The sequence below is a fragment of the Scyliorhinus canicula genome, chromosome 9 (genome assembly GCF_902713615.1).
Source record: "Scyliorhinus canicula chromosome 9, sScyCan1.1, whole genome shotgun sequence".
Lineage (NCBI taxonomy): Eukaryota > Metazoa > Chordata > Chondrichthyes > Carcharhiniformes > Scyliorhinidae > Scyliorhinus > Scyliorhinus canicula.
The window spans coordinates 67,976,719-67,992,383 of NC_052154.1; the positions used below are offsets into that span (position 1 = coordinate 67,976,719).

The following is a 15,665-nucleotide window of genomic DNA, read 5'->3' on the forward strand; positions in this document are numbered from 1 at the left end:
TTCATACGTTCACCTTACTTAACGTGATATAAAGTAGCTCTTAATGGTTTGTCTCACTGTGTATGCCTGAGAATATTTGGAGAGATTGCACCAGTCTGCATATAAAAGACATGACCATCTGGTTCAAGTCACAAGGGGTACTGTACACCCTGGTCACATTCATCAGATATGCAATGTGAGTCACAATCCCATGAAAGTAAGATGCTCAGGCAGCATATGGGAGTAATTGTCCTGAAAACATATCTATAACAAACATAATTTGTAACAATCTCTATTTTCCAAAGGTCTTCCCACTCCCTCCCATTTGCAGAGCATGTTCATATAATGAGATTGATGAATAATAAATGAAGAAATTAATCAATTAGAAAGAAGATAATTAAAGGGTTCCAATGAGGACCAAAATCTACAGTTCAATAATCTTGGGTGAGTTGAAAGACATTGGAGTGTATAATAAAAGTGAGAAAATTCACACAGGCATTGGTGCTTCAGATTGTAATTAGCAGTTTATTATAGTGCTTGAGCTCTGGCCAATTCAACAAATTCAGTCATCCGACAGATGTGACTATATCAAATATATTTCCGAGGATCACTCACTTATAATAAATAACCTGTCCTTTTGGATCACTCTTGCATGGAAACTTTAATTTACTGGTCTGAACCAAGAAGCTGTTTGTCTGCGAGTATGTTTTCTTCTTTCCCTTTAAGAATAATCACCATCTATTCTCTTCACTTGTTAGTCAGTTGTTTCTCTTGGGACGCATTCACACACAGCCCCCTTTAAGGTTGAGGGCAGAGGAGAGACAGTTCTCTGGGACTATTAATGGCACTCCATTATGCAGATTTTGCAACTCCCATTCATTTTGCTGATTATACCCTCACTTCTCAACAACCATATGTGCATTTTCTCATATGAGAGACTTATATTGTGTATCAAACAGAACAAATAAAACAAATTGTGCCTAAAAGAGCAAAATTGGACCACCCCATAGCTCATAAATATATAATGATCTCCTTTCCTTAATAACTTTGAAATGTTTTAATAATGGCCGGGCCCATGTTTACTAGAAGGAGCAAAACGACGTGTCAGTTTTAACCTCTTTGTCAAGGAGCCTCTGTCTGCAGTTAATGTCTCCATCTAGCGTCCAAGGCAAGAACTGAGGAAACATACCCGTTTGGTTGGGCAAACAATAATGCTCAGCACCTCTGCTGCTGACCTGGATGAAGAGTTTGAGTAACAGTAAGATTTTTTAAAAAACTGATCTTTTTGATTGAGTTCATCCAAAACTATACCTTACAGGTCAGGCAGGGGAATCCCGAATCAGCTGGCCTGGTCTTAATCCCACTGCAGTTCCTACTCAAAGCACTAGAGCAGAGTGATTGGGAAACTGGGAATATCAGCCACCTGGCCTAACTGTGGGGCTGCAATTCAACTCCAATGTGGCAGTGCAGGCGGGTGATGAATGGAAATCAGGTGGCAACAGATCAGATGCCTGAATATACACCACCCTGAAGTCTGTATAAAAGGAACGTCAGGTTGGTGGGTAACAGGTGGTCCAGTTTCCCAATCACTCTGCTCTAGTTCCAGTGTCTGTCGCAACCTTCAAGTTGGTAGTTTGACCTTCCGAGGCAGAATGGCCGATGAAAGTACCACTTTTTGGTGATAAAGTTCATTAAAATTGCTGAATCTTCAGGCCTGATTGTACATTCATTGGGCTCTGCTACCAGTGGAGAGCTTAACTGGAGTGTGGAGGGGGGGGGGGGGGGGGGGGGGGGGGGGGGGGGGGGGGGGGGGGGGGGGGGGGGGGGGGGGAGGGGGGGGGGGGGGGGGGGGGGGGGTAGGGGAAATGTGGTCATGTCTGCCCAATTCTCAGAAGACATTAAATCCTAGCATCAACTTTTAAGTTTGGCTTGGAAGTTGGATTTCCTTTGCTCATCCCATTGGGTTACTTGACCTTTATTCATGCATTCATTCCTGTTACATGAACCTCATGTTGCAAGACTCCATTCAAGTCAGACTTACACTGGCAAAGGAGTTCCTTTGCATATTTGCAATTGCCTAGATTTGGATGAGGAGCATGTTGACATGTTTTGCCTCGTGGGGGATCTAAGACTAGGGTCCACAGTTTCAAAAGGGGTCTCCCATTTAAAATAGAGATGAGGAGATAATCTTTGGCATTCTCTTCAGAGAGCAGTGGAGGGTGGGCCATTGGATATATTCAAGGCAGAGTCAGACAGAATTCTTGATCCACAACGGTGGAGGTTGTAGGGGGTGGGGGTGGGGTAGAGGCTGTAAAATGGAGTTAAGGCCACAATCAGATCAACCGCAATCTTATTGAATGGCATGGCAGGCTCGAGGGGCCAGATGGTCTACTCCTGCTCTTATTTCTTAAGTAATTTGAGAGGATCAGTAAAGACAGATGTGACAATTACTGTACATGCTACACATACAGGCCTTACTTATTTATCCTCATTTACCGTTTCAAAACAGTCCATTATGGGTAAATTGGAAGTAACCGGTGGACCCATTTCAGCAAGGAAGTTGACAATAGGTGTAAATCAGTAAGTTTCAGAGGAAACTGCACAGGTGTTTGAAGGAGACGTCAACTGGGGGACATATATACAAAACTCTGTGTTCTGTTTTCAAATACTTGAACTGACCAGATAAATTGAAATGGTCTTTCCAGGCCCCATACTTTCCTATGCTACTTATACCTAGGTCAATTCCTGATGGCCGATCTGGAGACCAGCGCTTCCAACAGGTGTGAAGATAATCAGTGTTAATCATCTTATGTCACCAGATCCTTCCTGAAACACAAGTAATACCATAGGCCAGGTGGCTGTCCTTGAGATGGATCAGGCAAGCGATGCGAGGCTTGTGTGCAAGGAGCAAAGGCACCATTATGTCCCCCCTGGAACGATGGCATCCACTCGATAGAACACAGCCTCCACGGCAGAACTCCTGAGAAGGCAGAGGATTGTACTGGCACCATCTAGCACCAGCATGAAGGTCATTAAACCAGGCTGACATTCCTTTAAATGATAGTCCGTGGACCTAGATTTTCCACTTGCTCCAATAGGCGAGCTGCCTGTGTGCAGTCCAAAGTTGTTCTGGTAGTTTCTGCTCTTTATTTTCTAGCCAGAAAGAGGTGAGAATGTGGAAACTGCTACCACAGGGAGCAGTTGAGATGAATACCACAGATGCATTGAAGGATGGGTTGGACAAACACAAGGAGAATAATAAATAGAAGAGCGGAAGGAGGATCATGTGGCGTACCAATGCCGACTTCGACCAGTTGTGCCGAGTGGCCCATTTCCTTGATGTAGATTCTACATAATTATTCAGATGTTCTGTTCACCTATTAATACTGCAGTTTGCGACTTCCGGTTGCGGCTATGCGGAGCTAAGCCGCACGTTCGGCAGTTCCCACTACTTAAGGACTTTTGGGCCTATTTGAGGGCCCCAAACGGCACTGTTTCGACAAATCCAGGTGGGAAGGTGTTTGGAGGAGCATTCCCCACAATTTATGGTGCGCACCCGGAGTGGGGCAAAGGAAAAGGCTGCAGCAGCTCCCCAAGAAAAGCGGGGGAAGAAGGACAAAATGGCAGCCGGCGGAACACCCGAGGACTGGTGGAAGTGGGCGCAGGAGCAGCAAGCTTCTCTTCTGCGCTGTTTTGCGGAGCTGAAGGCTGAGTTGCTGGACTCCCTGAATGCGACTACCAACAAGCTGCTTGAGACCCAGGCAGCCCAGGAGGTGTCCATTCGGGAGTTGCAGCAGCGGGTTGCTGCTGGAATGGCCAGGAAGGAGCTGGTGTGGGCCGGGGGGGTAGAGGAGAGGCGTTATCGCCATGGGGAACGGGTCGGGCGGGGCGCGTTGGCCTGGGGAGAGCAGTTGATAAGATATGGCTAGCCGGCGGGGGAGGGGGGCGGGTTGCCCTCTGATCCGGCTGATCACCTGGAACGTGAGGGGGCTGAATGGGCCGGTTAAGAGAACTAGGGTATTTTCTCATCTGAAGGGGCTGAAGGCGGACGTGGCTATGCTCCAGGAGACCCACTTGAAGGTGGCGGACCAGGTTCGTCTGAGGAAGGGGTGGATGGGGCAGGTTTTTCACTCAGGATTGGACGCGAAGAACCGGGGGGTGGCGATTCTGGTGGGGAAGAGGGTGGCGTTCGAGGCGGCTGAGGTGGTGTCGGGCACGGAGGGCAGATATAGAGGGCAGAAGCAGCACGGTGGCATTGTGGATAGCACAATCGCTTCACAGCTCCAGGGTCCCAGGTTCGATTCCGGCTTGGGTCACTGTCTGTGCGGAGTCTGCACGTCCTCCCCGTGTGTGCGTGGGTTTCCTCCGGGTGCTCCGGTTTCCTCCCACAGTCCAAAGAAGTCCAGGTTAGGTGGATTGGTCATGATAAATTGCCCTTAGTGTCCAAAAATTGCCCTTAGAGTTGGGTGGGGTTACTGGGTTATGGGGTTACTGGGTTATGGGGATAGGGTGGAGGTGTTAACCTTGGGTAGGGTGCTCTTTCCAGGAGCTGGCGCAGACTTGATGGGCCGAATGGCCTCCTTCTGCACTGTAAATTCTATGTAATATATTATGATGAAGGGTAGGCTGCAGGGAGAGAAGGTGGTGCTGGTTAACGTATATGCCCCGAATTGGGATGATGCCGGCTTCATGAGGCGCTTGTTGGGCCGCATTCCGGACCTGGAGGCAGGGGGCCTGATCACGGGGGGAGACTTTAACACAGTGCTGGATCCCCCACTGGGCCGGTCCAGTTCAAGGACGGGTAGGAGACCGGCGGCGGCCAAAGTGCTGAGGGGGTTTATGGACCAGATGGGAGGGGTGGATCCCTGGAGGTTTGGGAGGCCGAGGGCGCTCTCACGTCCATAGGGTTTATTCCCGAATAGATTTTTTCGTCCTGAGCAGGCGATTGATCCCGAAGGTGCAGGATGCCGATTATTCGGCCATAGCAATTTCAGACCATGCTCCGCACTGGGTAGATCTGGAGATGGGGGAGGCGCGGGACCAGCGCTCGCTATGGCGCCTGGATGTGGGGATGCTGGCTGATGAGGAGGTGTGTAGGAGGGTCCGGGGAAGTATTGAGGGGTATCTTGATACCAACGACACGGGGGAGGTCCGGGTGGGGATGGTCTGGGAGGCTCTGAAAGCAGTGATCCGGGGGGAGCTGATCTCCATCCGGGCCTATAGGGAAAGGAGGGAGAGGAGGGAGAGGGAGAGATTGGTGGGGGAGCTCCTGGATGTGGATAGGAGGTACACGGAGGCACCGGAGGAGGGGTTTCTGGGGGAACGGCGTAGTTTGCAGGCCTAGTTCGACTTGTTGACCACCAGAAAGGCGGAGACACAGTGGAGGAGGGCGCAGGGCGTGGTATACGAGTATGGGGAGAAGGCGAGCAGGATGTTGGCGCATCAGCTCCGTAGGCGGGATGCGGCTAGGGAAATTGGTGGAGTGACGGATAAGGGTGGGAATGTAGTGCAGAAGGGGGCAGAGGTAAATGGGGTCTTTAGGGACTTCTACGAGGAACTGTACCGGTCGGAGCCTCCGATGGGTGGGTGGGGGGGGCGGATGGGTTCCCGGTGGAATTTTATAAAAAGTATGCTGATCTGGTGGGTCCCCTGTTGGTGCGAGCCTTCAATGAGGCATGGGAGGGGGGGGGGGGGGCTTTGCCCCGACGATGTCGCAGGCGCTGATCTCTCTGATCCTGAAGCAGGATAAGGACCCCTTGCAGTGTGGATCATACAGGCCTATCTCGCTCCTCAATGTTGACACTAAGTTGCTGGCGAAGATCCTGGCCACCAGGATAGAGGACTGTGTGCCAGGGGTGATGCACGAGGATCAGACAGGATTTGTCAAGGGACGGCAGCTCAACACGAATGTGCGGAGATTGCTAAATGTTATTATGATGCCGGCGGTGGAGGTGGAGATAGTGGTGGCGCTGGATGCAGAGAAAGCGTTTGATAGAGTTGAGTGGGGGTACCTGTGGGAGGTGCTGGAGTGGTTCGGATTTGGGGAGGGGTTCATCAAATGGGTGAGGTTGCTCTACGCGGCTCCGATGGCGAGTGTAGTTACCAATGGAAGGAGCTCGGAGTACTTTCGGCTCTACCGTGGGACCAGGCAGGGGTGCCCCCTGTCCCCCTTGCTCTTTGCATTGGCGATTGAACCTCTGGCTATGACGTTGAAGGAGTCAGGGAGGTGGAGGGGTCTGGTGCGGGGTGGGGAGGAACATCGGGTATCGCTGTATGCGGACGACCTGTTGTATGTGGCGGACCCAGAAGGGGGAATGCCGGGGCTGATGGAGCTGTTAGCGGAGTTTGGGGGCTTCTCGGGCTATAAGTTAAATTTAGGCAAGAGCGAGGTATTTGTAGTACACCCGGGTGATCAAGAGGAGGGAATTGGGAGGCTCCCGTTTAAGAGGGCAGTGAAGAGTTTCAGATACCTGGGGGTGCAGGTGGCCGGGAGTTGGGGGACTCTCCATAAGCTTAATTTTACCAGGCTGGTGGAGCAGATGGAGGAGGAATTTAAAAGGTGGGACATGGTGCCGCTATCGTTGGCGGGTAGAGTGCAGTCCGTCAAAATGACGGTTCTCCCGAGGTTCTTGTTCCTCTTTCAGAGTTTGCCCATCTTTATCCCTAGGGCCTTTTTTAGAAGGGTGACTAGCAGCATCATGAGCTTTGTTTGGGCGCATGGGACCCCGAGGGTGAGGAGGGTCTTCTTGGAGCGGGGTAGAGATGGGGGGGGGGGGGCTGGCATTACCCAATCTCTCGGGGTATTATTGGGCGGCCAATGTGTCGATGGTGCGCAGGTGGGTGATGGAGGGGGAGGGGGCAGCATGGAAACGGATGGAGAGGGCGTCCTGTGGAGATACAAGCCTGGGGGCCCTGGTAATGGTGCCGTGGCCGCTCCCTCCTACGAGGTATACCGCGAGTCCGGTGGTGGCGGCTACCCTCAAGATTTGGAGGCAGTGGAGGCGACGTAGGGGAGAAGTGGGGGGCTCGATGGAGGCTCCGTTAAGGGGGAACCATCGGTTCGTCCCGGAGAACATTGATGGAGGATTCCAGGGTTGGCACAGTGCGGGTATCAGACAGCTGAGGGACCTGTTCATTGATGGGAGGTTTGCGAGCCTGGGGGAGTTGGAGGAGAAATTTAGGCTCCCCCCGGGGAACATGTTCATGTATCTGCAGGTAAAGGCGTTTGCTAAGCGGCAGGTGAAGGGATTCCCTTCGCTTCCAGCGAGGGGGGTGAGCGACAGGGTGCTTTCGGGGGTCTGGGTCAGAGAGGGGAAGATATCTGATATCTACAAGGTAATGCAGGAGGTGGAGGAGGCGTCAGTAGAGGAGCTGCAAGCTAAGTGGGAGGGGGAACTAGGGGAACAGATCGAAGACGGGACATGGGCTGATGCCCTGAGAGGGTTCATTCTTCCTCCTCATGTGCGCGGCTTAGCCTCATCCAATTCAAGGTGCTGCACCGGGCCCACATGTCCAGGTCTAGGATGAGTAGGTTCTTTGGGGACGAAGACAAGTGCGTCAGGTGCTCGGGGAGTCCAGCAAACCATGCCCATATGTTCTGGGCATGCCCGGCACTGGAGGAGTTCTGGAAGGGGGTGGTGAGGACGGTGTCGAGGGTGGTAGGATCCAGGGTCAAGCCAGGCTGGGGACTCGTAATTTTTGGGGTTGGGGTGGAGCCGGGAGTACAGGAGGCGAAAGCGGCCGGTGTGCTGGCCTTTGCGTCCCTAGTAGCCCGGCGGAGGATCTTGCTACAATGGAAGGATGCGAGGCCCCCAAGCGTGGAGACCTGGATCAATGACATGGCGGGTTTTATTAAGCTAGAGAAGGTCAAATTCGCCCTGAGAGGATCGGTACAAGGGTTCTTTAGGCGGTGGCAACCTTTCTTCGACTTTCTGGCTCAACGATAGGGTGCTGAGACAGCAACAGCAGCAACCCGGGGGGGAGGGGGGAAGAGGGGGGGATGATGACTATGTTTGTTTATTTAATTTTTATTTATTTTTCAGTTCTCTTGTTGTTCACTGGGTTTGGGGCGGTGGGGGGGGATGTGATACATGCGTTGATACGGTCTTGGGGGTGTTACAGTTATTATGGGGTTATTTTGTTGCATTTCATTGTTTGTTGTCTTATTTTCTGTAAAAAATTCCAATAAAAATTTTTTTTTTTAAAACCGCAGTTTGCTCTGGGCTAGCTCTACCCCAGCATCCAACCCACTCCCAGCTCAGATTTGAAAAAACAATGGTGTACAGTACCTGGTCAGCAAAGCTGATGGCATCACGAACATTGAGCTTCTGGTACACATCCCAAATATCATCCTTGATTCTATAGGCTGACTTGCGCATCAGGAGCTGGCTCAGGTACTTCTTGTCAAAGTGCTCCCATCTGCAAGAATAATTAATACGGGGTTCATCTATAAATATGTTTGAACCAAGTACTTGGAGTGATTCTTACTAATAATGTTGGGAAATGGAGAATTAGAGGGGAAATTAATGAAAAACAGCCTCAGCCTTTTTTTAAAAACATAGTGCAAGCTAGGACTGCCATATACTCCACGTTTTCCGAGAATCAGGTGGCTCTGGACTTGCACCTTTCCCCTGCCTGACACAGACAATCAAAAAGTGCGAGGCTGGAAGGAAACCCTTATGGCCACAGCGATGCCATTGGAAAAGTTCGGACTGAAGGGTGATATTGGAACCAGAAATTCAACCTTAGTTTTCTGAATAACAACAAGTATCGTAGAATCATAGAATTTACAGTGCAGAAAGAGACCTATTGAATCCACACCGGCCCCTGAAAATATCACCCCACCAAGCACTCACCTCCATCCTATCCCCATAACCCAGTAACCCCACCTTATCTTTTGGACACTAAAGGGCAATTTAGCATATCAATTCCACCTAACCTGCACATCTTTGGACTGTGGAAGGAATCCGGAGCACCCGGAGGAAACCCACGCAGACTCCAGACAGTCACCCGAGGCCAGAATTGAACCCGGGACCTTGGAGCTGTGAGGCAGCAGTGCTAACCACTGTGCCACCCCATATTTCAGAATAATGTAAGTATAGATTTTTGCGCAGATTATTAGTAAAATACTGGGAATTAAAATTATTGCTTTCGACTTTCTTTTTCCTTTCAGTTATATTCGTCCCATGGGCTCAAACTATTTGGATGAGAATGATCTCTGCTCTAGTTGCATTCACTTGAGGTTTATACATGTGATGCAGCAGGATCTCCTTCAAAGATGGCATTGGTTATACTGTGCTCACGTCAGAAACAATTACACTGTGTGTTTTTACTGTGAATTAGCCGCAAGTTTGAAGCAAGTATGAATTAGGAGGGCTGCAAGAGAAAAGTGAGCTTTAGTGACATGATCAAAGGAACTTCTGACATCTGGTCACAAAGTGGCATCAATGAGAGGTTTGTGTCCCACACCACCCACTCCCCCAGCTGCTATTCCCAGTGTATGTGATGGGGGGGATGAGAAAACTGCAGGAATGTTACAAAGACCTTCACTACATAAGCTCAGTTTCTCACTTATGTTGATCAATCTTCAAACAAACAAAATGTCTAACTACCATGATTAAAACAAAATACACATTTCATTTTGAAGTATATTTGCAATATCTTCTATATGCGCTTATTCAGATGATCCATTTTGATGATTAGAATTAATTGCCAATGATGTGGAAAATAAATGAAGTTAAATATAAATGTTGGTGAAACATAGGGCATTAATGCCCTGACACTATGATCTTGGATAAACTAGAGCTGCATGCAGCTGATCTGGTGAAAGCTCATAGACCTGAAACATTAGCTCCAGAATGAATTTTACTGGTACACTGAGGGTCCCACCACGGGGACCAAATCTGTGTGGGCAAATGGGCAAACGCCAGGACCGCAGAGGGGATTTTACCCATGGAAACCAAATAAGAGCTCCTCAGCAGGGGCTGCCATCCCATTAAGGACAGCGACCAGGCAGCTCTCCAGCATTGGCAGTGCCATCAGTAGAGGGGCCTCAAAGGGCTGGGGAGAAATGTTGTTGATATACAACATCATTGTATATGATGGGGGGGGGGGGGGGGGGGGGGGGGGGTGGTGGAGACATTGCCTCTGGGAGTCCCTTAGTGGGCCATTGAGCATCCAGAAAGGAAGGTCTCCTCCACCCCAACCAGATGATCTCTTCACACAGCAAGGGGGCTGTCCCAATACCAATGAAATACTGTCAGGGACAACAGGATTAAATGGCCACCTGCCTCAATTGGATGGGCAGCCAAGCTGCTGTCATGCCTGCATTTTACAATATCCTGTGGCCACCTGAAGATGTCAGACTTCACTCCTGATGCTTTACGCTGCTATTGTGCTTGTTATCCCTGTGCCAACCCATCTCCAGAAGGCTGATAAATTCCTGATCACATCTCTCTCCACAGAGGTTGCCTGCCCTGCTGGGTACTTGTAACATTTTCTTTTTTCCCCTGCATGCAAATGTGCTGCAAAAAAATCTTTGACAGCAATTTTGGGCAGGTAGTGCTGTGTTTCAAACACCCTGTGAGGAGGAAGGTCTGACAGGTAGACACACCAGGAAGCATGACTGGCTGACAATGCCAAAACCTGGCCAGCTCAATAGTATTTTAAGGGATGATTATGGTTGCCAACTGGAGGTTCCCGCCCCAGAACGTCCCTGGAAGATTGGCAACTCTCGCGATGATGCTCCCTCCCAAAGAGAAAACATCTTTCTCTTGTCTCTGTTTAGCCAGTTGAAGAATAACTGCAAGGAGCAACAAGTGAATGATCGCCCATTTTGATGATGTGAAGAACGATCTACATGTATTTAGCACCTTTTGTAGCCTTTGGTTGTAAAGCACTTTGAAGCACTCTATGTTACATGTTAAAGTACAGACACTGTTGTAATGCAGGAAATGTGATAACCAATTTGCACATTGCAAACTTCCACAGACAGCAATGAGATCATGATCAAACAATCTGTTTTCTTTTAAGTAATATTGATTGAGAGTTAAACACTAAATTCAAGAGCTAAACACTGGGAGAACTCCTTTGTTCTTCCTCAAAATACTGCCATGGACTCTTTTTCATCTAACAGACGCACCCCAGTATAAAAGTCTCATGTGAAAGGCTGGCCAGACTATGCTCAAAGGCTTCAAAGATTTGGTGATATTCACTTTAGCTCCCATGACCACTTGGGTAGCCACAGATTAACTGTCACTGCTATGATCTTCACAGAGAACAGGCGATTTAATAGAGGTGTTCAAAATAATGATGTGTTTGACAGACTAGATGGGGAGAAATGATTTTCACTTGCAGAATGTTCATGAGCCAGAGGACACAGATTTATGGATATTGGTAAAATGGGGGAGGAGATTTTTTTTGTTTTGGGCAGCATGGTAGCACAAGTGGCTAGCACTGTGGCTTCACAATGGGTCACTATCTGTGCGGAGTCTGCACGTTCTCCCCGTGTCTGAGTGGGTTTCCTCCGGATGCTCCGATTTCCTCCCACAGTCCAAAGATGTGCAGGTTAGGTGGATTGGCCATGAAAATTGCCCTGACTGACCAAAAAGGTTAGGAGGGGTTATTGGGTTACGTGGATAGGGTGGAAGTGAGGCCGTAAGTGTGTCGGTGCAGACTCGATGGATTGAATGGCCTCTTTCTGCACTGTATGTTCTATGTTCTAAACACAATAAGTCATGATGATCTGGAAAGCGATGTCAGAGAAGGTGGTACAAAGAGATTCAGTAGCATCTTTCAGAAGAGAATTAGATAAATACGTGCAAGGTAAAAAATTGCATGGCTACAGATAGAACAGTGGGGGAACGGGACCAATTGGACAGCTCTTTTCAAGAGTAGCACAAATACGATGGGTCGAATAGCCTCCTGCTCTGCTATGATTCTCCTTCCCAGAGGTTCATTTGAGGGAGAGAGAGCAAATAGAGCTCTTCTTAGGGCAGAGGCAGCAGCTTAAGCTGACTGGTGGATGTAGGTAGCAGAGACACCACAAGCAGTACATGATTAATGAGTTTGTGGAAGGAGCACTAATTGAGACATTATTCACCATGAGGACAGACAAACAGAAGAGGCAGGAAGAAATCTGAACTCAGATCTGGGCAGGTTACACGTCCATACCATGTTGCTAGTGTGTGGGAAGGGACTTATAGCCCTTAATCTTCTTTCAGAGTCGATGCAAGAGCACCAACTATTAGACTAATGTTTACTCATCTCAGATTCAGATATGGGGCCCCTTAAAAACTAACCTGAGGTCTCTTTCAAAATGCAGGGGCGATTTAATGGAAAGGTTTTTTGGAAGTGACTGGTAACTGCCATGAGCTTCCGGACGCTCAACCCAGTGAGGCTGTCACCGGTATCAAACATTCATTGGACCACTTAACGAGGCCCCATGGGCTACACAACACAAATGATGGTCCCGCTGGCTGATTCGCTGGGACCACGCCTGCCAGCAAGAGAGAGCAGCACTTAAACCTATCCTGCAGAGGAAACACCACACAGGCCGCAGCCATGCCACTGATTTGGGGATGCCGACCTGGCCAGATAGTTGGATGTGATCGAGTCCAGACAGGATGCCTTGTTCCCCCAAGGGGCTCAGAGGATCAGCCACAGGGCAGCCTTTGTTGCCAGGGAGAAGGTGGCAGGCTGGCAGCAGCTGTCAGTTCGGCGAACATCACCAGGAGCACCAGCACCTACTGCTGTAAGAAGATCAATGATCTCCACCGGCTCTGCCCATCAGCCCAGCACCATACTGTGCTCCGGCCCACATATGTCCAACAGTGCCGCTCCTGTTATTCCCTCCCATCCCCACTCCTCACATTCTCCTGCTCCGCCCCCTCCCTCCACAATGAACTAAGTGTGCGGCTCACAATTCCCCTCTGTGTACCCGCAAGTGGTCAAGCTGAGTGCCGATTAGTACTCCTTTTTATAATCGTAAACCTACGGTAGGGTTCCTGCGGGGAATCGAGGATGGGATTAGCCATCTTTGTTCACAGGCAAAAAGCCTGGGGGTGCTGGGCTTGCCACCACCCCAACGCTCGACGAGGGAGTGGGGGATCCTCCGCAGGACTGGGCCATCATGGGGGGGGGGGGGGGGGGGGGGGGGGCGGGGTGGCAACCATGTGTGGCACCACAATGACAACCCCTGGATCATGTGTATATTTTCCAGGGGCAACCCTTGTCCCTGCCCATCTGTCCCACCAACCACCCAGAACACCCACAGACTGCCTAGGCCTCTGGCTGTGCAGCTGAAGGCTTTTGCTAATCGGGAATTGGCAATTGTGGTTATGTGAGCACTTCACACATCCCAAGTGGATTCCTGTGGGCGGGTGAGTCAAGTAGCATATGGGAGTCATTGCCTAGAATCCCAATCAGATCGTGATGCCTGGAGGGTGTTTATTCTATTGTCTAATTCCCGACTCACCCGATGGTGCCGCTCCCCCCATAACCCCCACTCCCTACATAACCCCCCCCCCCTCCTTCGGTGCCCTCAGTGATCCTCGATGTACATTGCCCTCCTATCTCTACCGCAGGTTTAGTTGTCTCCCCAGGATGCACATCAGAGGTGGAGGCAGCCAGCTGCTTACCTCGTCCCATGGCCTTTGATGCCCCTGGCAGGTCTCCTCTGGGGGCTCTGGGGCCGGAGGGCCCCGGCGTACTTCCTGGTGGCACATGCACACCATGCTGCTCTGTCCCGTGTACTGACTGTGAGACGCGACCTCACCAGAGGGGTGGAACTTGGGGGAGCTGGTAACCACCGTCGGCACTCCATGGGGCAGGTCCAGGTTGGCACTCAGCGCCTCCTCCCGCTGGTGCCCAAAGGGCCCTGGTGTTCAGCTTGGGACGGAGAGGCATCTGGTTCGGGCCCGGCTGCCCCTGCATCATCTGGCTCTGCCAGCCGTGGTGGCCCCCTGATCCCTGCACCATTGTGTCGACGCCCTTGGTAAAAGCCATGCTCTGCAGTGCCTCGGCAATGCCCACCTGCAACTGGGACATGTCCCGCAGAACCTCATCAAGATCAGCCTGGTACTGGGTCACATCCCCCAGCAAGTCGGACATTCTACTGAGACCCTCAGCCATGACCCCCATGGACCACCTTCACTAAAGGTGCTGACATTGTGCACCAAGCTCTCCACTGCAGTTGCCACCCTAGCAGCCTTGGCCTCAGTACCACACATTGCCGACGACATCTCCAGTGCTCGTAGCCTCTCGGACTGCTCCATTCAGCTATGGATCTGGTTGAGTTTCGCTGACGTCCTGACCTCACCCTAACTCCATCAGCTCTGGGTAACTCTGTACCAGAGGCTCAGCATCAGGCTGGGTCCTGGGATCCAGCAGACATCCAACTGCTGTCTCGCCTGGGGGTTCCTTTCTCCACCTGATGTACATCAGCAGCTGTGTGGTGCTCACCAGATTGTGGCCCAGACGCCTGACCACTAACGTTTCCCACCGAAGTCCCTGTGTCTGCGTTGGTGGAGGGTGAGGATGACAGCTGTGATACCTCGATCATGTCTTCCTCGGAACACCCCTCTGAAGTGGTCTTCTGGGAGGCTGCAGAGAGGGCAACCCAGGATGGGTCGATGCCACTGACTGGAGGACCTGGACATGTGGGCCGTGATTCTCCTTTCCAGAGACTAAGTCCCCACGCCGGCGGGAAAACCAGCACCAACGACTCCGGCGTCACCGGGCCCCCAAGGTGAGGAATTCTCACCTGTCTCGGGAGCTAGGTCGATGGTGGAGGGGTTGGCGCCGCTCCAGCCAAAGGGACTGCGTGAGTTGGCGCATGCACCAAAGGGCTGGTGAGATCTCACGCTTGCGCGGAACCGCCGGCGTGTTTTGCCGCGTGCGCGGGGGCTCCTCTTCTCTGCGGAGCCCTACAGGGGCCGGCACGGAAGGGAGGAGTACCCCCACGGCACAGGCCCGCCCACAGATTGGTGGGCCCCGATCGCGGGGCAGGCCACCGTGGAGGTCCCTCCCGGGGTCGGATCCCCTTGCGTCCACCCCCCACCCCCGAGGACCGCCCCAGCCGACTTACCTGCCAGGTCCATATGTACCCCCCCCCCCCCCCCCCCCCCCCCGCCGGCGGGACTGTCCAAAAACGGACGGTTGCTCGGCTCGTCAGGCCCCAGAGAATTGCCGGGGGGGGGGGGGGCCTCTGCCAATGGTGCGAACCTCGCCCCCACCCGAAAACCGGCGCCGGAGAATGCGCCAGCCGACGTCGGGGCAGGACTCGCGCCGCCCCCCGGGGATTCTCCGACCCGGCGGGCGGCGGGGGGGGGGGGGGGGGGGGGGGGGGGGGGGTCAGTGGAAGGGATGGGTCAGTTAGTAAGGCAACAACAACTCACGTTTGATAGGTCCAGTGGTTCCTCACCTCTGCGGCTTCTGCCAGCCTCCACGTGGGTGACCACTCTGTCCTCGGTCGCCCCAGTCACTTCTGGGCCTGCTCCTCGAAGGGAGTGAGGATTCTTATTTACAGCACGTCAAGCCAGCCTGGGCCCTTGCCCGAAGACTGTAGGAGAGCTTTTTGCTGAGGAGACACTGAGAGGGCATCATTAGCCGCACACATGGTTCACAATGGTGGGAGGGGAGTGTGAATGAAGGATTGGGGGGGGGTTGAAGGGAGAGGTGGGTGAAGG

The 15,665-nt window shown here is 51.7% G+C and overlaps 1 protein-coding gene across 3 annotated transcripts in view; it reads right to left on the reverse strand.

Annotated features, from left to right (window-relative positions):
* Nucleotides 1–15,665, reverse strand: part of LOC119971383 (sodium/hydrogen exchanger 5-like) — a 416,159-nt gene that overhangs the window by 100,040 nt on the left and 300,454 nt on the right. For all 3 annotated transcript variants that reach the window (XM_038806843.1, XM_038806842.1, XM_038806844.1), the window contains exon 10: nucleotides 8,268–8,397. In XM_038806843.1, coding sequence (XP_038662771.1) covers nucleotides 8,268–8,397 — 130 coding nt within the window. The remainder of the gene's footprint in view (nucleotides 1–8,267; nucleotides 8,398–15,665) is intronic.